Raw genomic sequence first — 25064 nt, forward strand, 5'->3', positions numbered from 1 at the left:
GCGTAACGTGATTTCCGAATGATCCCCACTGCTCTTCACTAACACAAGAAATGGGGGGAAATTGTATTGAACTTCCATCTTTTTCTTGGGCTCGGGAAAAATTAAATTATTGGTATTTTAAAAGATAAGTGCTGGTATATTTTGCAAAAATTGTTCAAAATAAAGTTGATATAGTTAATGAGTTCATCAAACACTCAATTTCTAACATAAGGCCAATAATAACAAATTAGAACAGCAAATAAAATTAACTTTTTCGACAGATCATTTATATAGAAACTGGTGACAAAATTACCAGTTCAAAACTTTTTTTGCGAGAGAACCAGAACTTAGAGACCGTCAACCCAATAAAGATATTTTGAAGTTTGTCAGTAAACTTATCTACCAAGTTTTGTAGACCATTCCTTCAACAAAACCAACCAACTCCTTTCTAGAACTGATAAATCTTCCCCACAGTTGACCCCACCATCTATCTCGCCATCATCGCCGTGTGACCTCCTCCAAAAAGCCCTTACACATTGATGCAGGTCGTCGTCAAGTTGAAGGTGATAAATTTCCCGGCCCGCCCCGCTTCTCGAAAGCCCAACTCTGTGTGGACAACGTCCACAAATTATTGCCCGCTAGTTTTCCGGAGCAAACTTTTCTGCACCGTCATCGGGTTTTACAGCACAGACTGACCGTAGCTTGGAGGCCAGCCAACCTGCCAAGTGGCCACCGGCCTTGAGGGAAAGTGGGATTTTCGGTGATTGGCCACCGTCGTCGTCGTCGGCCAGCCTGACAATGGACCACCATCAATCATTGGGCTTGTTTATGCGGCATCACACGGTTGTGGCCAAGGTGTGTTCCTTTTCCCCAGGGGGGGGGGGGACTTTACGGGTGATTGTGAGTAATATGTTTGCATTTTGGGGTTTTGGATTACAGAGGGGGATAACCCTTAGCTGTATATATTTCTAGATTACTATTGTTCTTCTCTTTTTTCCGTTCCCACAGTTGACAAATGACCACAGTTGATATTGAAGATTGCAAATGTTTAAAAAATTACCACAATTGAAAATATTATCTCAGTTTACTTCAAAGGAAACAATTGAATCCATTTTCTCAAAATTGTATAAAAGGGAACAATTGAAGAAAAACACACTTGAATAAAACATAATTGTTAAATTGACATAGTTGACAAATTTTACTCGAAATGTTAACAGCTGACCAGCGTTACAGAATAGACATAAATCACAGTTAATAACATTGTCTTAGTCGCTAATATCACCACAGTTGATAACATTTTCACAGTTGACAAAAATCGCTTAAAATTGATTTAATAGTATCCAATCTTGGAACGCCAAGGGTTAGAGAAGCACCTTAGAACCGACCATTCGTGCCCTTTCGGACAACTTGTCGAACCACTTGTCGATAATCGTACGTCGTTTGCACGCACACACACACCCACAAATCTCTGGACCCTTATTCGTCCAGAAACTTTGGACGGTGCCAGAATAGTTCGAGATGCTCGCGCCGGAAACGGAAGCGAAAATACATTATTTATGGTGCATCCCTTGTTGCGAGTCGGGTGCGGGGAAGGGGAAAACTTGCTCTTCGGATGACTTAACTGAGAACTTTGGGAAAAGTGCAGTTTCGAGACAAGTTTGGCGGCGTGGGAACAAATGGGACAAGTTTGCAAAATATGACATTTTACGGTTCGTTATGTTTATGTTTCTCTAAATCAGCTTAAGGTAGCTTAGTTTGTTAAGTTTTTCACTAGATTTTTCTTTTGAAATCTAGACTTTTTGAACATTAACATTTTTTTTGTACTGCAGCCAACCGACTGCAATTTTGTCTTTGTGAATTCCATCGCTCAATGTTCTGAAACCTAAGGTTGATTTAAGCATACAGCTTCAAAAGGTACACCAGAGATGAATTTCTGAACACTTTTTAACATTTCCTGGCAAAATATCAACTGTAATTAGATTAATCAACTGTGGTACCTTGTATCCCCACGGAACGAGCTGTCAAATGCAGGTTGTGGTCCAAAATTTGCAAAAGTAACTTAAAAAATATTTTTTAAGGCTTTTGTAGTCGTTGAAAGCGTCAGTGTACTTTAAAAATAAGCATTGTTTGAAAAAAAATTCCTAATCTCATCTCGAAATTTTGTCAAAATTGTAAGATTTTAGTTTTTAGGATGATTTGTTCACATTAAAAAAAATAATGCTCTAATTCTCCTTGTGTTAGAAATATATTTGAAGAATAACAAAATCAAAATTTGGACAAAATGTTTAATTGAATGTGATATAAGTATGATCTGTTTGTAGCACGCATTTCCAATAAAATCGTACCTTTCCACAACTAGTCAAAAACGATTCTCCCTACACCTGCAACAAGACACTTTTCCACTCCCAATTCTCAAACCATCAACCGCTCCGAAAGAAGCTCGAAAAATACTGCACTTCTGCCCAAAACCAGGTTCCGCCTCTTTGACTGCGGTTGGCACTTCCTAGCTAGCACTTAGCATGGTTTACCAGGCGGAGGCCAAATAGCACTAAATTAAGGCTAAATGTTGACGTCGTGCACTTTTGGCTTGTTCCGGCGGCGGTGAGTAAACTGAACAGTTTCTCTCGGGTTTCGGGGTTTGCGGGCTGAGAGCTTTCGACGAGGGTTCGTTTGTCCTGCGAGGAAATTGACCGCTTTTTCGGGCATGAATAGTGGGCAGGTTGGTAAATTTGTTGCCGGTTGCCGGGGTTTGTCTTGTATGGGTTTGGGAAATTTTGCCTAAATTAAGGCTTAATCAAGTTGAAAAACAGTGTGTCTTAAATATGCGAAAGATTGCTCTTCAATTACGGACTTCAAGAAGCATTAAGGCAGCATTCACATTTCTAGTGGTCTAGTGGTCTAGTGGTCTAGTGGTCTAGTGGTCTAGTGGTCTAGTGGTCTAGTGGTCTAGTGGTCTAGTGGTCTAGTGGTCTAGTGGTCTAGTGGTCTAGTGGTCTAGTGGTCTAGTGGTCTAGTGGTCTAGTGGTCTAGTGGTCTAGTGGTCTAGTGGTCTAGTGGTCTAGTGGTCTAGTGGTCTAGTGGTCTAGTGGTCTAGTGGTCTAGTGGTCTAGTGGTCTAGTGGTCTAGTGGTCTAGTGGTCTAGTGGTCTAGTGGTCTAGTGGTCTAGTGGTCTAGTGGTCTAGTGGTCTAGTGGTCTAGTGGTCTAGTGGTCTAGTGGTCTAGTGGTCTAGTGGTCTAGTGGTCTAGTGGTCTAGTGGTCTAGTGGTCTAGTGGTCTAGTGGTCTAGTGGTCTAGTGGTCTAGTGGTCTAGTGGTCTAGTGGTCTAGTGGTCTAGTGGTCTAGTGGTCTAGTGGTCTAGTGGTCTAGTGGTCTAGTGGTCTAGTGGTCTAGTGGTCTAGTGGTCTAGTGGTCTAGTGGTCTAGTGGTCTAGTGGTCTAGTGGTCTAGTGGTCTAGTGGTCTAGTGGTCTAGTGGTCTAGTGGTCTAGTGGTCTAGTGGTCTAGTGGTCTAGTGGTCTAGTGGTCTAGTGGTCTAGTGGTCTAGTGGTCTAGTGGTCTAGTGGTCTAGTGGTCTAGTGGTCTAGTGGTCTAGTGGTCTAGTGGTCTAGTGGTCTAGTGGTCTAGTGGTCTAGTGGTCTAGTGGTCTAGTGGTCTAGTGGTCTAGTGGAGTTCAAGTGTTCAGGCTTTCAAGTGTTCAGACTTTCAAGTGTTCAGGCATTCTATTGTAAATTTTGTTAGAATTATAACAACAGTGATGTCTACTTCATGCAGAACAACATGCTTCAAACAATTCCGGTTGAAAGTTCCCACGCCCTCTCAAGCGCAATTCCCTGCTGCACCCTTGAAAGTTTAATTCCACTCGATTTCTAAACTTTCCATTCAAAATACTTGCCATTTAACGTAAGTTCGCGCCACTACTCCTGAACTATAATCCAACAATCCATCGTCGAGCGACCCCAAGAAGGTCGTGGTGGCTCGAAAACATGAAGAATGGAAATCAATTCCAGCTCGAAAGTTGCAACCACTCAAGTGGCTCCGTGGAGCAAAAGTTCGCCGGACTGGAGAATAATTGCTACCGAGTTGGTAATTGCACAAAGTTGCAGAGGGGGATTCCTCCCAGTGCGTGTGCAAAAGTTGCTCGTTTCCGGCTCTCTCCGAAATGTCACAGTTCAAAAATGTTTCCGGTGCCAAAGTTGGAGGTTCCCGGGTTGGAGAGATTGATTCAAATTATTCGACACGGATTTTACACGGGTTTTTAGTTGCGGGATGAGTAGCGCGTCCCCTTGAAAAGGGGTTCAGCTGTATATTTATGAGCCATCGAAGCTTTTGAACGAGGGCGACCGGGAGGATTTATGGACGAAGGACGAGTGTGGACAACAATTGCGAGACAAGCTTTTGCACCGCGCGCGTGAAAATCTGTGCCCGTGTGTATGGAGGCAACGTGACAAACTTTTAATTAAACGACCGATCACACAAATAACAAACAGATTTGAGAGCAGTGGAGAAAGGGGTGTTTTTGCATAAATACTGGGCCGGGAGCGACCTAACGACCAGTCGTGCTGAAAGGATCCTTGTCAGGATAACGCAAAGCAGAGCTGTATGGAGATGTAACTGGGATTAGGAAGGTTCAACAATCCAACTCTTCAACTTAACAACTCTACAAATCAATAACCTTAACAACCTCAACAATCTTTATAAGCTCAACAGCCTCAACATCTTCAACATGCTCAACAACCTTAACAACCTCAAAATGATCAAAAACCTCAACAACTTCAAAGACCTCAATAACCTTAACAAGCTCAACGACCTAAACAACCTCAACACCCTCAACAATCTTAACAACCTCAATAACCTCAACAACCATAACAATCTCAACGATCTAAACAACCTCAACAACCTCAACAATCTTAACAACCTCAACAACCTGAACAACCTAAGCAAGCTCAACGACCAGAACAACAATCGCAACCGCAACAATCTTAACAACCCCAAAAACTTCAACAATCCCACAAATCTTAACAATCTCAAAAACCTCAACAACCTCAGCAACCTCGGCAACCTCAACAAGCTCAACGTCCTAAACCACCTCAACAACCTCAACAATCTTATCAACCTCAATGACCTCAACAACCTTAACAACCTCAATAACCTCATCAACCTTAACAAACACAACGACCTCAACAACAACCTCGACAATCTTAACAACCTCATAAACTTCAACAACCTTAACAACCTCAATGACCTCAACAACCTGAACAACCACAATAACCTCAACAAATACAACAATCTCACCAACCTTAACAAACTAGACAGTCAGTATGATGAGTTGTACCAGTTTGGAGGTTCTCATTTTTTGAAGGGATATGATCTACTTTTCTAAAACGGACTTCAAGCCACACTTAAGTAGGATGTTGCCGAAGTGTTTTGAAGTGCATTGGTGAGTGATCTGTGTACAAGTGCGAAGTTCCAAAGATATATGTCAAGAGGTAAGTAATCCAGTGAATTTTTGTGAGTTTGTTAATATTATGTTAAGGACTTCAAGAAGTGACTAGAAGTGAACACGGAAAACTGCGCTTTCATCACTGTCAACTCTGTCACCCCCCGTCAAAGTCAGTCAACTAAGTGAACTCTGTCAACCATACAACTGTCATGTAGATCCGCTGGACCAGTCTAACTATCACACCCGAGTTACTGCCCATTAGGGGGTGCAAAAACCGACACCGCGAGACGTTGACGCTGGTTGGTTCAACCCCATCCCGCAGGGACTCGCTTGTGCCGGAAGGACGTGGCTGGTGCCACGGCTTTAGTTGGATTTGAATTGGAAATTATTGTAATCGGAACAAAAACGTGTCCCACGTGGCCTCAAACGAGCGTTGGTGTGAAGTATGGTCGTCCCTCGGCGCTCGCTCGGGATCGCTGATTTCACAACTCTAGCTGGGCGAACAAGTGGTGGGAGTTTTTGTGTGTTCCGGAAGTGTTGGTAGTGTTGGCGATGGGGCGGTCGGCAAAAAGCTCTCTGTCATTACTTGGTAGCGTGAACAGCGTATAATTATTTGCGAGCTGGTTGTGTTTTTCCCAGTAATGGGAAAGCATCTGCTGCTGCTGCTGCGGCTGCAGAGCGGAAACTAATCTGGTTCTGTAATTGGCGTTGAGATGTTGAGTTGAAAACAATTGGTTCGATTGCGGAGTTCAAGTGGGTTGGTTGAAGTTTTTGCTTGTGGTTGGTATATTGCTGAAAATGTCAATTTGTCATGAATTACGACATTTAAAATATGGTAACTAAGAGCAGATCCAAATGAACTTGAAATTAGTTAATTTTAGGGGCCTGCCTTTTTGAAGCAGAATTAAGGTTCGTTAGATAATCATTAAAAACTTGAACACCAACATTCCTCACATCCATAATTGGCCATCATTCACGTTTCGTAGCATTTACGATGACCATTTCTCCATCATTCCACGCCAGAGCTGCCGAAAGGAATCCCACAATTTCCACCCAAAGGGGCAAATAAAAGCGCTCACCTGGACCAAAGTCCAACGTTCGGCGATAAAAATCAAAGGTAAAAAAAACCCGAAGCAAATTCCATCACTTTCCTTTCAGGAGGTTGTGGTCACCATGCAAGACTGATGTCCTCCTCCTTCTGGAAGTCATCTCGAGATCATCGCCACCAAAAGACACAAGAACTGTGTGAACAAAAAAGTGACGAAGGAGGCGGTGCACGTTGCCTACCTTGCAGGCGAAATTCCTGAACCTAGAAACAAGGCCTGAGTGACTTTTTCAGTGCCGAGTTTCATCCTGTCCTGCTTCTGAATGGAATGTGTCCTCTGACACATGCACATGCTCCTTAAGTGTTGTGTGTGTGGGTGCATTTCAAAGGGGCCACTTCCTGCAGGTTTGCCTTCCGCTTGATGATAAATGATGCTTGAGTTCTTACCACTTGTTCCGGAGAGGGCAGAGCTTTATTACCACGATGAATTCAAATATTCCAGATTTTTCACTCGCCCTTTCTGCTTTTCAACCAGAAACCACCGACATTTTTCCCTTCATTTTCACCCATCAGAGAGAGAGAGAGCGAAAAAAAATCCTCCCAGTCTGCTCCAGCTTTTCTTCTTAGCGCACTGGCGGTGGTGGTGACACACTTCCGGTTCCCGGTAATTACAATCCAATTACGGAACATGTCAAAACCACTATATTTTGTCGTGGAATTTTTTTTCACAATTTTTTTTCACTCAACTCTTCTCTCTTTTTTTTGCCCAAGCTGTCATTCATCGACAGAACCTCTGGTGCAGCTGCTCGAAAAGAAAGAGAGAGTGAGCTTTTGTTGGCAGCATAATAAGCGCGATGAAGAAAACGCAAAGGACCACCCTGTCACTCGGGGAACTTGGAAAATAATAATCGCTTATTTTTTTTGCTGTGGAAAACAGCAGTGGCGGAGTAAAAGTTTGATCTGGTAAATTTGTTGTGTTTCTCATTTCAATCATTTTATAAACAATGAAGAATTATGTTAAAAAAATGTGTAGAAAATATTCGGAAAAATTTATAAGAATTTTTCACATTGTTAAAAGATTAAGATTAAAAAATGAAAATCAATTATGAGCAATTCTCTGCGAGTCATTCATTTTTTTTATTTGTTAATCCGGCTGAAACGATTCAAAATCAGTAACGTAGGAAAACTAATAATTTTAAATAAGAACAATGTATTTGATTTTTTGTAACAATAAATAGCAATAAATCTGTAAAATTCAAATGTTTCAAAATTGGTAATGCTAGGAAAAATCAGATCATGTGCTCACGCGCTCGTGAGCGCTCACTTTTCGCTCATTCGTGAGGAGGAGCGCTGCGCGAGCTAGCTCACGTTTGCCCGCGCTCACGTTTGCTCCGATTTTTTCAGCTCACGTTTGCTCCACGCTCGCGCTCGCGCTCATATTTCGCTCACGGAGCGCTCATTTTGGACGTGTCGCTAATCATTTAACGTTTTTGAGAAAGTTTTTTTTTTCAATTCTAGATGGATTTTTTGCGTCAGGTGCAGTAGGGCTGTGGAAATATGAATTTGTGAACAAATTTTATGATATATTAATTGGAATAGCTTAATTTCATCAATCATGTTTTTAAATAAAAGGTTGAATTCGCAAGGGTCAAATAATTTTTTAGACATGCAGTCGAAAGTATAAATATTTTAGAATTCAAAGGCCTTATTGTAGCAGAGAGGGGCGTAGGGGTATAGACGCCTAAATAAAAGGGCCTATAAACCTTAGAAAAACTTACAAAACAATGAATTGATTCAAGAGGATATATGCTTTGGTAAGCTCGATTATTAAATGCTGTAAGCTCGATGGTTAAATGCTTTTTTGATTAAAATATAACATTAAACTGTTTTTATGTACCTAATCAGTGTTATGACTACATTTACAGATTGCGGGTCAGAATGAGCTACCATTAAAAAAAAGTTATTCCGTTTATTAAATCTTTCAGTGATTCAGTGATTAGAAACGGCTAATCATTTTTATAAGGTAAGTCTTTATTTGGCAAAGATTTTAGAAAATAGGGTAAAATTTTTGAAACAGTTCTATTTTAAATATATGCCTCAAAATTCCTAAGGGTTGAAATAACCCTTTTGACTCAAATCAAATAAATTGTCAATATTTTTCACCACGAAAAGGTGGGCTCTTCTTGCAACAAGTAGATTTTATTCAACACTTTCGCAACCAAACCTTTGAAAATATTCAATTACAAGTTATATATGATTTTTTGAACAAGGATGATTGAAACTGTTTAAAAGATTATTTAAAAATAAATAAAATATACATAAATTGTCAATATTTTTGTAAATAACAACAATACAATATGGTCCAATATGGATTTGATTTGTGAATAAACAGTGCATCTCTTCACGTCAATGAATGTTTACTTTATGAAATTAGTTCTTTGTTCCTTGTTCGAAAAATGTCTAGGTTTTAAATAGACGTAAGACGTTCGCTGATCAAATCCATTTCATTGCCTTTGAAACTTCGTTTCAAACAGGCAGATGCTTCAACAGGAAAAAAACAACTACCTACTTTGGCTCACCAGCTCACGTGAGCGCAAAACGCTCCGGTGAGCGTGAGCGAGCACGAGCTACCTGATAAAAACTCACGCTCCAGCTGGAGCGAGCAAGCCTTCCGTGAGCGCTCGCTCATTCGCAACCCTGGCATGAACATGGCTGACTGCCAATGAGCTGCTACTCCGTTATTGATAGATAAGCTGAAGTTAAACAATGAATCAAAAATGATCAGTGGGAGCTAACCATCCGTTCACTGTTTAACCTCTGAAGATCCCTACTTTATTAGTCAATACCGGCGCCCTCCCAAGAAGCCTGCAGTTCAACGAAAGGGAGGAATGTTAGTCCGATAATTGAAGTTGCAGGCTCATCAAGCATCATGTCATGTGCAGTGCGTGGCCGAATGGTTACGCTGTCCGCTTTGTAAGCGGAAGATTCTGGGTTCGATTCCCATCTGCTCCAACCTTCCATCGGATGAGGAAGTAAAATGACATGTTAGGGTATCAAAATTTTCGTAATTAAAAGACGCAACTTTTGGTTTTATAACACCTATAGGCCATCGCTGAAATTTTAAAGTTATCGCAATTTCAGTGAAAAAAGTCGTTTTTTTCCCATTTTCGTCATTTTCCCATTTTTGCGCGTGGCGCGTCGAAAAACCCAGTTTAAAAAAAAAACATAACTTCACCACTTTTTGATATGTTATGTGAAATTTTCCGAGGAATCCGATAAATATGTTTTCAGACATAGGCTCTTCGGTCTCGAGACCTTCAAAATAGCATTTTAAGTTTTCATACGATCTTTTCAAATGTTAAGCTAGATTTTTGAAACTTCTTACTATTTTTCCAAAATAGCCAAACTAATCACCTTTCTTTTGCGTCTAGGACAGCTAAAATCGGATGAAATGGCGCGGAGATACATTAGGACATTAGGTCACCCTAATGGCCAAACAAAAAAAAATACGGGTCTAATTATTTCGGCCAAGGATCCCCCAGAAAAAAATTGAGCTCGATCGGAGAACTTTTTTTTTCGAATCATGCTGTTTCCGTGGGGAATTGCTGTATACTTGTTGATACCGCTTGAGACCGTTGAGTGGAATCCACAGCATCTCCTTCAAGCATCACGTGATTATTATTTGTTTGGGTTAGTAAGATAAGGTATTGTCTTTTTGATGCCTCCCGAGCTACGATGCTATGGGGAGGACTTTCATAACAGACCCGTCAGCGAGCCTTCCGAGCAACGATGCTATGGGAAGGTCTTTCTGGTTAACACACAAAATCACTCACACACAGTTATTTTGCTCCACTATTATCTCGAAGTTCCAAAATGTCAGCGCGTCTTTCGATCATTATATAAAAATGGCTTTTTCACCGTAAAAAAAAACCATATTCAAAAAATGTAAACATACCCGACGTCGTGCCTTCCGATCAACGTTGTTATCGAAAGGGCTTTGAAAATCACAAAGCAGTTAATTAAGATTACACAAGCACATAAAACACAAATTATTTAACGAAAATGACGCTCAAGACGCAATTAATTCAGTAAAGCAAGCGAGTGGCCTCGTCACAGCATACAATTCACGACAAAAATGCGAAACAAAAGGCACAAAAAAAAAAACTTTTCACTCCGAATATTTTTTACGACAACGCGCTCCCTTTACCAATTATGCACTCTCATTTGATTACCACAATCACTCACTCCTAACGAACAGCGACACAAAAGCACACACAAAATTAACCTGAATAATCACGACATCGCGTCCCCACTTCCAGCGCACCACTCAAAAAACGCTTTTCTCAGAATTCTTAAAAAATCGTGCACGGCGAGGAATCGTCCCAGAAAAAAATCCTATTACTAAATTGAAGGTTTAGATGCGCTCTTTCGATTGAATTTTGGCCCGAAACCCGGAACTCAAAGTCTGATTTTTGAGAGCTCTTTTTCTGAAATACTTGAGCGATGTCTGTATCCGCTCTTAAAAATTTGGAGCCCGCTCGTAAAACCCACAATTTTTATAATTCTGATTTGTAGCTGTGGGGTCGGAGACGCACATTTTATTTTTCGATTCACAATTTTTGACCAGTAAATCGACGTCGTCGTGCTATCTTGTCGCACCCGCCATTTTGACGTTCCGAGAAAAATGCGTTTTAATGTTTGACCTTGAATATTCAAAAACGAGAGCACGCAATGTAAACAATGACAAACACGTTTTGTTTGGCTCACCATTCTGTGCATTGTCCCAAAGTTTGGTTGAAGTTGGTTGCTGGAGTCCCGAGTTATAATTACAAATGTTTAGGGTAGTCTAGCTTGTACGTGCGACAAACGCATCCTGACTTTCCTGGCCTGAAATCCCTTTGGCCTTTTGTCGCACTTACATCAATTTTCATGGAGTGACAAGATAGCACGACAAGATTGAAACTACTTTCATATGTAAAGTGACAAAAATGCACGGAGTTTTTTCGGTTTTTGTTGAATATCTCAGGATTGAAATCGAATTTTGGGGATCTGTGAAGGTCAAAAGGTGAGGCATTGTGAGCTGCACAAAATGGCGTTCTTAACTCAATTTGGCCCAAAATGCACGTACGACAAGTTAGCACGATGGCGACGAAATGTGGTCAAAGCCATTTTTAGAGGTATTTTTTGGAAAATTTTACAGATAACACTATCAAATTAAAAGAATTCAGTTTCAAACAAAAAGCCATTCGAAAACATGTGCCATAAACTGCTTGGGTCCAAAATTTGAAGCTTTTCCAAAATTTATTTCCAGGGATGTAGCCATATTAGTGTTTTACGTCTAATTTTTAACCCTATTTTTTCCTATTAAATTTTTGGTTTTACACAGAATCATATACTGAACATCAAATTCAAAGTCCCGGCTCGAAAGATCGACAAATGTTCGACAAATGCTTGAAAGATCGACGAATGTGTTCTTTCTGACTTCTCATAATAGATCGACACTGTGCAATATCGATACATATTTTTTTAGGTTAATCATAGACTAACATTAAAGACTGAGTACCCTTTATTATTTTGTAATAACGTCAATCCAATATGTTTTTTCTGAATTAAATATAATTATCTTGCGACCCAAAATGTACCTCTGAAATTAAAAAAAAATGCATTCGAGGTTTAGCCTAAAAAGATTAGAATCTTTAGGTCAGATTCTCACTGGGTGGTATCATTATGTTTCTGAAAAATTAATTGCACCAATATATTTGTCGGAGTTTCATCATTTTGTAAGAAAGGCTCTATTTCACCTCTGGTGATATTAAATCGAGTTTTTGGCCTAAGCATTGGAAAGAAGAACTATGAAAATGTTAGAAATGTTGATTGGTTGAAGTTTGGGTTGTTTTGTTAGACAATGTTTTTAAAAATTAGATTTTTTTTCAGGGGGAACTTTGGCTGTGCTTGTTATTAATATTTCTTGTATTTGAAAATTAGAATGCAGACTGTGTCATTGCATTTCAATGAAAATGGTAGCATTCTGTAGCAGAAAACATGAATAACTATGCAACAAATGAATAGGGACAGTAAAAATATGATAACAAAAATATAAAGCAAATGATTATGATAGCCCTAGCGTGCACAGGTATGTCAAAATGGGGCAACTGGCCCCACCATCCTCAGAAATGTCTTCCAAATTTGATTCATAAACGAGGAAATGACCGAAACGCGTAACGTAATAAGATAATTGCAAATAAAAATAATGAAAATCAAACAAAACAAATCATAAAAAATGAGAAGTATAGATTTTCGCAGAAAAAAAGTTCCTCAACCCGTTAACCCGAAAATGGAGTGTACCATATCAATATTTGAAATTTTCATAGTAAAGAATATTAAAAATAAACTGTCACTGTTGAATTTAACTATGACATTATTACAATGTTTCAATGGATAAAAAATATTCAGACTTGGTTTACCGGAGTATCATGATCGTATGTTACAAAAGATTTCATGATACAAAATTTCAAAAAGTGTATTATTATATTTAAACTTCGGTACGTCACTGCTATAACGTGTTCACTGCATTTTTTCACGCCCCCACTTCAGGAAGTGAGAGAAACCTCTACCCTCGCCAACTGGCTGCGCTGGCCCTCTAGAGAGACTCCTGTCGACCGTCAGTCAACCAGTAGAGTTGATTCCCCCTGCTCCCCCCACAACACTCCTTTACACTGTGTCACTGTGAATGCAGCGTTTTTGTGTTGCAACTCCTTCCTGCTTCCTTTCTGGGGTGTGTTTGCAACACTGCATTCAGTGTTGAGATCTTTCGGTGCTCTCCTTCTCAGAAGAGCAGCCATTTTTTTTCGTTTGTTTCACCCGAGCACAACAATAAATGGAGTGCAAATGGTCGACGACTCATTCGTGTCACCACCGCGTCCCACCCTCGAAAAAGAACCATTTTCTTTAGAATTTCCATGCTGCTGTGACGTCATGTCCCTTTCCTGCTGCAGACCCTGACTGTTTGCAGCACGAAAGGACCGAACTACAATGCTGGCTGGCCCTCACCACTGCTTTGGCGATTGTGTTGAAAATTATAATTCATGCAACCCTGCGGAAAATACTTTTGGAAACCTTCAAATCTCAAAAAGGGTGTTTGGACTTGGTGAAAATTAGCAAAAACTGCTGTTTTTGAAGGTATATAAAAACTCACTAACATTTCAATTTGAAATCCAACCCATTTTAAAAAGTAATCTCAATTTTGAATGGGCTTGAAATTTGAGCAAACGCATTGAAATTTTTTAGGTAATTTGATTATATTTTTTTATCGGATACTTAAAAAAATAAAATAAATTGATATCAACAATGGTCTCAAACCGGTCTCAATCTGCTCCGAATAAAGATTCAACAAAAAAACATAAATTGCTCGAAGAATGTTTGGTTTGAATTCTATTATGACTACATTTTGCCCATTCAAAGTCCATCTCTTTCAGCTTTTTGTCTGTTTGATCTCACGTCCTTGGACTTTTTATCCTCAAAATTTCAATTTAGAGGAAATGTAAAAACATAGTAATAATTTGTTTAAAAAGTAGCCCAATTTTATCCTCAGATATTCATAGTTTTACCATCTGTGATATATTCTTTTCCAAAGATAGTTATTTTTGCATTATTTTTAATGCTTGATGCATATCTTGAGATTTCAAATATTTTTAAATTTCATCGTTGTTTTTGTTGTGATTTTTATGCGATGTTTTATGATTATTTACAAGAAAAAAATAACTTACCCTCGAACGTCCTCGTGGTTGTGGATACTGTTAGCCGTGGAAAAATGGACGAAACAAGATGCATCAATTAGTGACGTTTTAATGAAATGGATTGTTCGAGTTTTGGTTATTCTTTACAAACAAATGAAAAATGGAAACTGTATATATTTGGGTGGGAGATACGTGCCACACACACACACTTACAGACAATTATCGTACAGTAACAGTGGAATTGGGTGCAGGAAATAAAGTAACGAAAGCAATTTGAGAAGCTTAAAATGACAAAAAGCAAGATTGTTAAAGAAAGCAATGAAATACATCAAGACAAACACATTTTTTATAGCATTGAGTTTGAAGTAAACAAATCTTTATATTACAAGCTCTTTTCGATTCTTCAAGTTCATTTCCATAAATTGAAATTTAAAATAGGAGGCAGATATTACAAAAGAAAACATTTAAAATAGAATTTAAAATAGCTTAGATCAAATTACTTCAAACAAAATTTCTCTGTAAAACCATACAATATTTCTTTAAAGTTCTTTCGCAACTTTAAATTCGTACTTAAAACAATCTCACAGAGCAGACGTCTTCCCTCAACCTCATTGGCTCACTTGCTCTTTACGGTTTTATGACACTTGCTCAAATTGCAGGAAAAGCCTTTTCGTCCCACTTTTCCCCCACATTTCATGCCCTGCCACCAACACACACGCCCATCACTTTTATTCGGAATGAATTGCACCCAAATTGACACTCGTCCTGGGCGGCCTGGCGCGCTCGTAAAGCTTGCCTTTATCTTCGCTCTTCCAAAAAGTTTCCGAAAAGACGTGTGAATATGACCCACAGACACCAGGAAGTGGCCCCGCACAGAAATGCATCATTTTGACGTTTTATGGCACTCTTCCTCAAACCATAACAGCTTTTACCTTTCGACGGCGACATTCCTGCTTCCCCCACCGGTCGCCCGTAAAAGTTATTATTCGCCAACTTTCACGTGCCCCGTGTAATGACTGATAATTGATAATTTCCCCCGCCCCTCTGCGCGGCTGCGAGGTTGGTGACGTGGAAAACCACCCTCCCCTAAAAATAAGGTTTTCCACAAGTTTTCCCTCCCCCTTGACAAAGAAAATGCCACCAACGACGGAAAAACTTCTCCGCGGTGTGTGGTGGCGCCTTTTATGGTGAAAATTATTGATAAAAAAAAGTTTACGACGTATCGTTTCACACCGGAGACATAAAAAAATTTTGCTCTTGCTCAGCATAATAACTGTCACAACAACAGCTTGCCTCTGAAGGCACACTCTCTTTTTGGGAGGTTGTGGCAGTGTTGATGGTACTTGAAAGTCTACTCACAAGCTTCCAAATTTTTGAAGTCTTCTTTTATTAAAATTATTAGGGTTTTCATGTAGGTACTGAATGTTATGAAATTAATTCTGAAATCCAAAATCGTCATCTTTCATAAATTGTAAGCTTTAGCTTTTTAGTTTGATAATTATAATAAATATATATATATATATTTTTTTCATTACACTGTATAGTTTACCACCAAGACCTATGGGTGGTAGTGCGAATGGTTTCGATTTTTGTACGTCTTGTTTCGTGTATAATTTGATTGCAAATTTCAACGGTTCAATTCTGAGGAAATGTTAAATTTATCGAGTTTATTAAAATATAAAACATCTGAAAATTATTCAATTTCTTTCGCATCCAAAACAAAATTCTCAAAACCTTTGAATTGATGATAAATTTTCCAAATTTATTCATCTCAGTTTCCTGAGCATTGGTCAAAAGATCATTATTTCAAAAAGTTTCCATTTTAACTTAGAAAACCATGTTAACTGTTCATATTATGTATTATTAATTTTTCAAAACAAATTGAAATAAATTCAATTAAATTTAAAATTTTGCTTTTAAGAAAGTACACAATCAATTATAAATAAAATTCAGGCCAGTTCATTAAGTTATTTCTCGCTTTATTTTTCAAAAGATCCTATCAACATAAAAAACCCATGGGCTATAAGATCTTCTGGAAAAAGTACTTTATTGGATTGCATTAATTTGTCATTATTATTAGGGTAATTCTCTACCAACTCACACGAAATCAGGAAAAGTTGCCCCGACCCCTCTTCGATTTGCGTGAAACTTTGTCCTAAGGGGTAACTTTTGTCCCTGATCACGAATCCGAGGTCCGTTTTTTGATATCTCGTGACGGAGAGGCGGTACGAACCCTTCCATTTTTGAACATGCGAAAAAAGAGGTGTTTTTCAATAATTTGCAGCCTGATACGGTGATGAGATAGAAATTTGGTGTCAAAGGGACTTTTATGTAAAATTAGACAACCAAATTGATGGCATACTCAGAATTCCGAAAAAACGTATTTTTCATAAAAAAACACAAAAAAAGTTTAAAAAATTCTCCCTTTTTCCGTTACTTGACTGTAAATTTTTTTGGAACATGTCATTTTATAGGAAATTTAATGTGCTTTTCGAATCTACATTGACTCAGAAGGGTCAGTTTTTTTCATTTAAAGCAAAATTTTTCACTTTAAAATTTCGTGTTTTTTCTAACTTTGCACGGTTATTTTTTGGAGTATAACAATGTTCTACAAAGTTGTAGAGCAGACAATACAAAAATTTAAATATATAGACATAAGGACTTTTCTTATAAACATCACGAGTTATCGCGATTTTACGAAAAAAAGTTTTGAAAAAGTTACTTTTTGCGTTTATCTTTGTTTTGTCGTTCGTGTCTGTCGCGGGTGACCATGAATGGCCATGATCGATGACGACCAACTTTTTCAAAACTTTTTTTCGTAAAATCGCGATAACTCGTCATGTGTATGAGCAAACCGCTTATGTCTATATATCAAAATTTTTGTAATTGTCTGCTCTATAACTTTGCAGAACATTATTACACTCTAAAAAATAACCCTGCAAAGTCAGAAAAAACACGAAATTTTAAAATGAAAAATTTTGTTCTAAATGAAAAAATGACCCTTCTGGGTCAATGTAGATTCGAAATTAAAAATTTCCTATAAAATGACAAGTTCCAAAAATTTTTACAGTCAAGTAACGGAAAATGGGAGAATTTTTAAAAAATTTTAGTGTTTTTTTCGATGAAAAATTTTTTGGAATTCTGAGTACGCCATCAAATCGTGCGTCTAGTTTTACATAAACGTCCCTTTGACACCAAATTTCTATCTCATCACCGTTTCAGGCTGCAAATTATTGAAAAACACCTCTTTTTTCGCATGTTCAAAAATGGAAGGGGTCGTACCGCCTCTCCGTCACGAGATATCAAAAAACGGACCTCGGATTCGTGATCAGGGACAAAAGTTACTCCATGGGACAAAGTTTCACGCAAATCGAAGAGGGGTCGGGGCAACTGCTGTGTGAGTTGACGGAGAATTACCCATTAGTTAATTTTGAATTATGAATTACACTGCTATCCATTAAAATAATAAAAAAATACTTTGAAAATAGAAAAAAAAAATAAAAATTATCTAAAAAAAATCTTAAAAAATAAAGTAGTTTTTTTGTTAATTCATCACAACTTCCCTATTAAAATTAAATAATTTTTGATTTGATTTGATGTGATAACCAACAGGGCCACAAGGATGACCTATGCAGTATTTTTGTACACAAAAATTGATTTTCATGATAATTGTGTGATCGTATTTCTCTTTACTTGAAAATTATTTAGCCGATATTTAAAATTAGAATATTTTGGAATCTCTGCTAAAATTCTAGTAGGGGAAAAGCATCCAACTCTAGCGTGCCTCTAATGTTGTCATATCAGCACTTTGACGTTTAATTACAGCTCATAAAAGGCGTTTTAACTGAAACTGAGTAATAAATAGCTCAATAGGAAGTGAGCAAGCAAGTTTCTATCAACAGTTTTACAAAACAAGTTGTGAAAATCAACAAATTGGACGGAGTGAGGAGCGAGTGCTTAACCTGCCAAACATTATTTTTCTTTGTTCCTTAAACTACTCTAAAGTGATTTAGAATTTTTAAATCCAAGATGGCGGCTAAAATGGCGATTACGGGATACTGAAAAATTGCATTTGAACGTTTCTAATGGCCTATCTACAATCACTTAACTTAGAAAATTTCACTTAGCTTAGGAGTTTGAATCAATGGAAATAAATCTGATCTTCTACAATGAAAAGGAATAAAATTAGAAACTTGACGTATGGTTTGGAAAATTTCAAAATCTACGGTAAGTTGACGTTTCCATATCAAAGGTAAACAAACAACTGCATAGCAACGTATATCAGCCCAGCAAATTTTCTAAGTTGACTGTGGATGACGGCCGTAAGTTGTGTACATTTTCTAAGTTTTACTTTACTTAACTATTCTAAGCTAAGTGATTGTAGATAGGCCATAAGTCAATCAACCATTCAAATTTAACTAAAACGGGGTCGCAGAGCTCGAATGTGATGTTAATAAGAAAATAAAAAAATACGAAATAAAATCCAACTTAGAAAAAAATCGATATTTCCTCATTGAGAATTGATGACATTTTTAAACCTTCTTAAGAGTATAAAACAATAATTTAAGGCTAAGTAAAAAATTCCACAAGAAAGAAAAAAAATATCTTTTTTGGATTTTAAAAGCGCTAAGGCACTTGAAAACTTGTGAAGTTTCCAAATTCGTAGGACTTGGTTCAATTAGATAAAGTTCCAAAGCCTTGAAAATAAAAACCGATAATCTTTAAAAACTCTAAGGTTTTCAAATTCTTGATCATGATTTGGACAATTCCATGTCAACTGAGTACACTTTTGGGCTCAACCTTCATCCATTCAGACCACTTAGTTAACTTAGTTAAGGGAACTTTTTTTTTTTTTTTCACTTTATTTTACAACATTTTTCTTGAATTTACATTTCACCACTTGCAAATAAGACGACAAATAAGCTCGGTAGAGATAATTTAACTTTGGATGTTTCTAGAAGATGTTCAAAAAATGCTTAAAATGACGCTCAAAAATAGCTTTATTATTGAAACGAACGATTCTTATGCCTTGTTTAAATTCATTCAAATCCCCAAAACCTCGTTTTTCTAAATTATAAACTATCGTTTGCACAGTCAGCCAAAGTGCTGCTTTGTATTTAAAGTCCCTATCACCGATACTCAATGATAGAAGCTCATCAGGATCCTTTACTAAAATTTTGAGTCTTTTGTTCAGAATATTTTTTAACCATCTCCAAATTTCTTCGGATGTTTGACAATATTTTATTAAGTGACTAACTGATTCTACTAAACCGCAATTCTCACAAAACTCCGAGTCCGTCCCTCTTATTCCGTATAAATGCAATTTCTTTTTGTGTAAAATTATGTCCTTAAAGATGCAAAACAGTACGGTTTTACACTTTGAATTTAAAAAATTTGAATCTAAATTGTTTAACAAATTTGACCACATTAAATTAGGCATGTCCTCCATTGTTTTACATTTGATGTTTAAACTGTGAATGAAGAAATCATAATTTTTTTTGCTGCTGTTTAAATGGCTTTCAAGTTTGAGTTCATCAGCTTTTACGATCCATTCTCGCATATTTCTAGTTAAAGTACTATTATTGATTTGTCCTAACATGAAGTTGTCCAAAGGTGCGTTTCCATCAGCGTTACTATAAAGAATGTTTTTAATAAAAAGAGACTTTGCTTTTGATTCTACATCTGTCAGAGCGAGACCACCTTTAATAACCGGTAAATATAATCCATTTCTAGGAACCTTGAAGATAAATCCTTGCCAAATAAACTGTCCGCAGATTGATTTTATCGCTGCTAAATGTTTATTATTTGGAGGAAATATTTGACAAATATACCAAATTTTGGACAGAACGTAAGTGTTCAACAACCACGCTTTCTGGAAAAAATTTAAAATACGTTTCTGATGTAAACCTAATGTGTATTTTAATTTGTTCAAATAGCTATCATAGTTAATTTCAACTAATTTATTGAAATTTTGGCAAATTAAAACTCCTAAAACATTTAAAGACTCCACTTCTTTAATTTGATGTGGACCAGATAAGCAACCGTTAAATCGAAGATACTGAGATTTTGCAAAATTGAGTTTTATTTTAGAGTATATGCTAAAATAACTCACCAACTGCAAGACAGTATCAAACTCGTGATTGTTTCTTACTAAAATATTCAGATCATCTGCATATGCAACAACCTTCACAAAATTGTTAGCAATGAGACAACCAAAAATATTTTCATATAACATTCTGATGAGTGGTTCAATGTAAAGGGCAAATAATGCCATGCTTAATGGACATCCTTGCCTTACTGAACTTAAGATACGAATTGCGGAAGTGAGAAACCCATTAAACAAAATTTGTGAAGTTGCATTTTTATATAACTTTTTTAAACAATTTATAAAACTAGCTGGGAAGTTAAATTTCGCCAAGACGGCCCATAGAAAGTCGTGATCAACCCGATCAAAAGCTTTTTCTAGATCTAGGCTCATGAGAATTCCTTTGAATTTTTTTGATGCGTTTGCTTTAATGAGAATATTTCGAAATGTGCGGAGATTGTCAACGCACGAACGATCGGTGACACAAGCTGCTTGGCCAGGCCCGATAAGTTTATCTAACAGTGGCTGTATTCTATTCCATAAAATTTTTGTAAATAATTTACAATCTGTATTTAACATGCTAATTGGTCGTTTGTTGGATAAATCATAATTATCTCCTTTCTTCGGGATGAGTGTAATAATACCTGCAGAAAAACTGGCCGGTGGGTAAGCACCATGGATTAGATACGAATTAAATAAATTTAAAAGGTCAATTTTCAAAAGTTCAAAGTGGTTTAGATAAAAATTATAACAAAGTCCATCGGGTCCGGGGCTAGTTCGTTTTGATGCTGTTTTTATAATCAATAGTAACTCTCCCTCTTCAATAGGTTTAAGAAGAGCTTGATGATCATTGTTGTCTAGACTAGTTTTAATGAATTTTAACACGTTTTCGTACTCTATATCAGAATTTGGCTGCTTTTGAAAATTGCATTGATAGTGATCAAATAATATTTTTTTTAATTTCGTTGTGTCGGATGTAATTTCCCCATTTATTCTTAATTTCATAACGTTAGAAGTCATGCTACGAGTAATTTTCGTAGAGATTTGGAACAAGCCTAATTTTTCGTCCGATAACAGTGAATTTGCTTTAAGTTTGTAATTGCATAAATTAATTCGTCTATTCTCAATCTCCATCAATTTTGATTTGACTATTTCCAGATCCGATGTGACTTCTGCACCAGTTTTCTGTAAATCAAATAATTCATTTAAACAAACATAGTAAAAATTCTTCTCTCTATTAAACTGCTGATTGAACAAATAACTTTCATTTTTGTAAAATTTCTTAACACTCGATTTAAATACTGAATTCCACCAAAAATTAATATCACTATGAGAGTTTCTTTTTTGCAAATCTCTATATACACTGCCAAATTTTGAGTTTATTTCATCATCGTTCAACAGAGATGAATTTAATTTCCAGTATCCCCTTCCCAAGTAAGAAACATTTAATAAATCTAAAACTTTATATTTTGCAAAAACACAATGGTGGTCAGAGAAAGCTGTTGGTTTAGTTTCAATTTTTGTTACAGAATCACAAAAATATTTGGAAGCATAAATTCTATCCAAACGTGACTTTGATCCGTTACGGTAAAAGGTGAAAAATGTATCGTTTCCCTTAATTTTCTTTTCAACATCAATAAAATTCATTGATGAAATCAAGTTTTTCAATCCCGTAGATATATTTTTCACAGCACTGTTTGAATCTTCTGTGTGAATAATACAATTAAAATCGCCGAGCATAACATTCTCTCTACCTTCCTTGAAGTGAATCAGTGTGTCAACTGTAAATAATTGGTCTCGCTCTTTCTTAAAACCACTCCCTGAATGTGCATAAATGTTGATAAAATTCAAATTGTCGATACATAGCGATGTTATCCTTCCGTTGGTGTTCATTATAAGATCAGAATATTCAATATTGTTGCGTAAAAGCACTCCCGTACCTTTTCCATCAGGACTTATGTTGATCAGAGCTTTGTGAGAATTGATAAATGCGAAATTTTCAAATGCAACTTCTTGCATGAATATAATATCCAAATCGTTGTTCCAAACAAAGTCTCGCAATAAAAGTTTTTTCACCGTAGAGCAAATAGCATTAAGATTGATTGCAGCGATATTACGTATGAGAGCCATTAGAGAAATATGAATGAATTAGAACAAATTGCAAAAGAATGGATAAAATTTCGCAAAACCGACGGATAGAAACATTTTTTGAACATCCCTTCCACACCCTGACGTTGAATGTCTTAGTGATATTATCGTACCGAGTTATCGTCGTCTACTTACGTGGCCGGCCCGGCCTTCGCTGGCTGCGAGATCTGGATCCTCTCTCCGTATCAGGCGTTCGGGTCGATCCTCGTGACCGATCACCGATCGCATCGATCGGGCTGTCCAGCTTGCTCGTGTCTTCGTTCGGGATGGTAAGCTGCGTTTTTTTCTGCTTCGATCGGTCAACCAAAGTGAAGGGCGAGCTCGCTTCGTCAGACGAGATGTCCGGATACGACTCCGTTCCCTCTCCATCCCCTTGATCCATCGTGTTGTCGCTCAGGATCGTAATGTTGGAAACGCTGCGATCCTGCAGCGTGTTCGTCTCGGCAGCGCCTGTAGCCGCGAAACTCGTGTTAGCTACGCACGCATCGGCTGCGCTCGTGCCAGCCGCGCTCGTGTCAGCTGCGCTCGTGCCGGTCTGTTGATCGGCCTCAATCGGCGGTCGCTCGGGTCCACCGTCCTTGCATCCAGCACCTCTGTACGGCGGTACTGGCAGTAACGTCATGTTTAGCGATGGAACGTTCTGCTTTGTTCCCGACCCGATGATCGCATTTGCGAGCACATGGCTGTACTGTCCGCCATTTTGCTGCGCTTTGTTACTGGCTAGCTTGGGGCAGGTGGCCTTCAGGTGACCTTCCCCTTTGCAGTAAAAACATTTATTTTTAAGGCCCTCATAATAGAGCCGCGCCTTGTAGTGGCCGATGAACAGATTCGCTGGTATTTCCTTGGAAATCTCCATATGCACACCTCTTACGCCGCTGTACACGGAGAATCCGTACGCCGCCGGGTATTTCTCTCGAACATGTTGCCTGATCACGCCGAACTGTCCCAAAACCGTGGCAATGTCTTTATCCTCTATTTCGGGCGGCAGGTTGAAGATTCGTACGTACCGGAACAGGCTACTGGCCACATCCAGGCGAACGACGGAGGTGCTGAGGTCGATGTACTCGAAGGTGTACTGCTCTTCGATGGTGGCGGTGAACAGGTTAAACGCGACGTCATCAATGAACTTGATGTAAAACTGTTGTTCGTTTTCGTCCTTGTAGATCGAATGTACGCTGGCTGCTGATATCTTCAACGTTCCTCCAACAAATCGCAATACGTCCATGTGCTGTGGTATCTTGGCCGCGGTCCCGAAAACTATTTTCAACGTGTTCTTCCTGGTTTTGTCCATTTTTGTTTCCGTAGTAAATTCCGTTTAGAAAAAAGAGGTTAGGTCACAAACGTGTGACAAAGCAACGCTGATGCCGGAGCACAGTCTAAAGCACTTGCGGTCGCTTCAGTGTCCGAGCGTCAACTGGAAAACTTAGTTATCAGAAATCCTAAGTTAGGTGCCGATGGGACCATCCTCTTTTTTGGCGGTTTTCCAAAAAAACTTTTTTTTTCATTTGCTCGTAACTTTGCAACTATTAGAGCATAAGACTTGTTCTGATTGCATGTTCGATAAAAATAAATTGTAACTCTAAATTGCCCCACATTTTTTTTAAGGATTTGAATTTTGAATCGACATACTTTTCCAACCAGTGTTGTTGATCCGAGCCGGGATTTGAACCCCGATCTACCGCTTACGTGGCGGAAGCGTTACCACTGGGCTACGTGGCTCGGTGTTCTCAAAGTGATCCTGATTTTGAATCGGAAAACGCATTTTCCGCATTCTTTGGACAAAAGGAGAAGATAAAATAAGTTTGTAAATATCAAATAAAATCTCAAAATTTATTGGCATTTTCAGTTGAACATTAAACATAAATTGCGTTTTTTTATTCGTGCATCGAATTCAGTTTAAAATGCAATATGAATCGATGATATTATAAACAAAACTAATTTTAACAAATTTTAGGCGAATTTCTTACTTTTAATCAAATTAACTAAAATTTGTTTGTTCGTTGTTAAACTGATTAAACCCAATATGAAACTGTTTTTTTTTATTATTTTAGCTTAGTTAAGGAAACTTAGTGATGGTAAATTTGACGTTGAAATAAAATTTTAGCACCTTAATTTTGATTTCAACAAGAAAAACTAGAATTATCAAAGTCACTCCGGAATTCAAAATAAGAACTTTCAACGCAACTATTTGTTAAACGCTATTGAGAACTTTTTTTTACAAAAAAAAGTGCAGGGATCTTGTGTGTCCTACTCCCGTACATGTGTTAAAAATATAAATTTTGAGACAAACGTTACCAGTTGGAAAATATTCCAAAAATGAGTTGAAATTCTATAAGAGGTACGGTACATAAGATTCAATTAAAACCTCAAACTGAATTTTAACAGTTTAACTTAAAAATGTTTGATGTTGCGAAATAAAGCCGATGAAAGTGGACCAACTAAATGGCAATAATAACGGGAACAACCCCATTTAAGTCACCCACAAATAAAAATAAAATTTCAACTAAATCTACTGAAAGTCCAGGATTTTACTTGACAAACCAAGTCCTATTTCTAGTTCCAATTCCAGTCACGCCACCTTTAGAACACAATCACTTGGCCCCACCGATTTCCTTCCCAGCTTTCCCTTCCGG

At 37.8% G+C, this 25064-nt stretch overlaps 1 protein-coding gene across 9 annotated transcripts in view; it reads right to left on the reverse strand.

Moving 5' to 3' along the window:
* Positions 1–25064, reverse strand: part of LOC120413521 (disintegrin and metalloproteinase domain-containing protein unc-71) — a 982641-nt gene that overhangs the window by 405128 nt on the left and 552449 nt on the right. For all 9 annotated transcript variants that reach the window (XM_052707188.1, XM_052707187.1, XM_052707193.1 and 6 more), the window contains one exon: positions 14229–14255. In XM_052707188.1, coding sequence (XP_052563148.1) covers positions 14229–14255 — 27 coding nt within the window. The remainder of the gene's footprint in view (positions 1–14228; positions 14256–25064) is intronic.

Source organism: Culex pipiens, chromosome 1 (genome assembly GCF_016801865.2).
Source record: "Culex pipiens pallens isolate TS chromosome 1, TS_CPP_V2, whole genome shotgun sequence".
Lineage (NCBI taxonomy): Eukaryota > Metazoa > Arthropoda > Insecta > Diptera > Culicidae > Culex > Culex pipiens.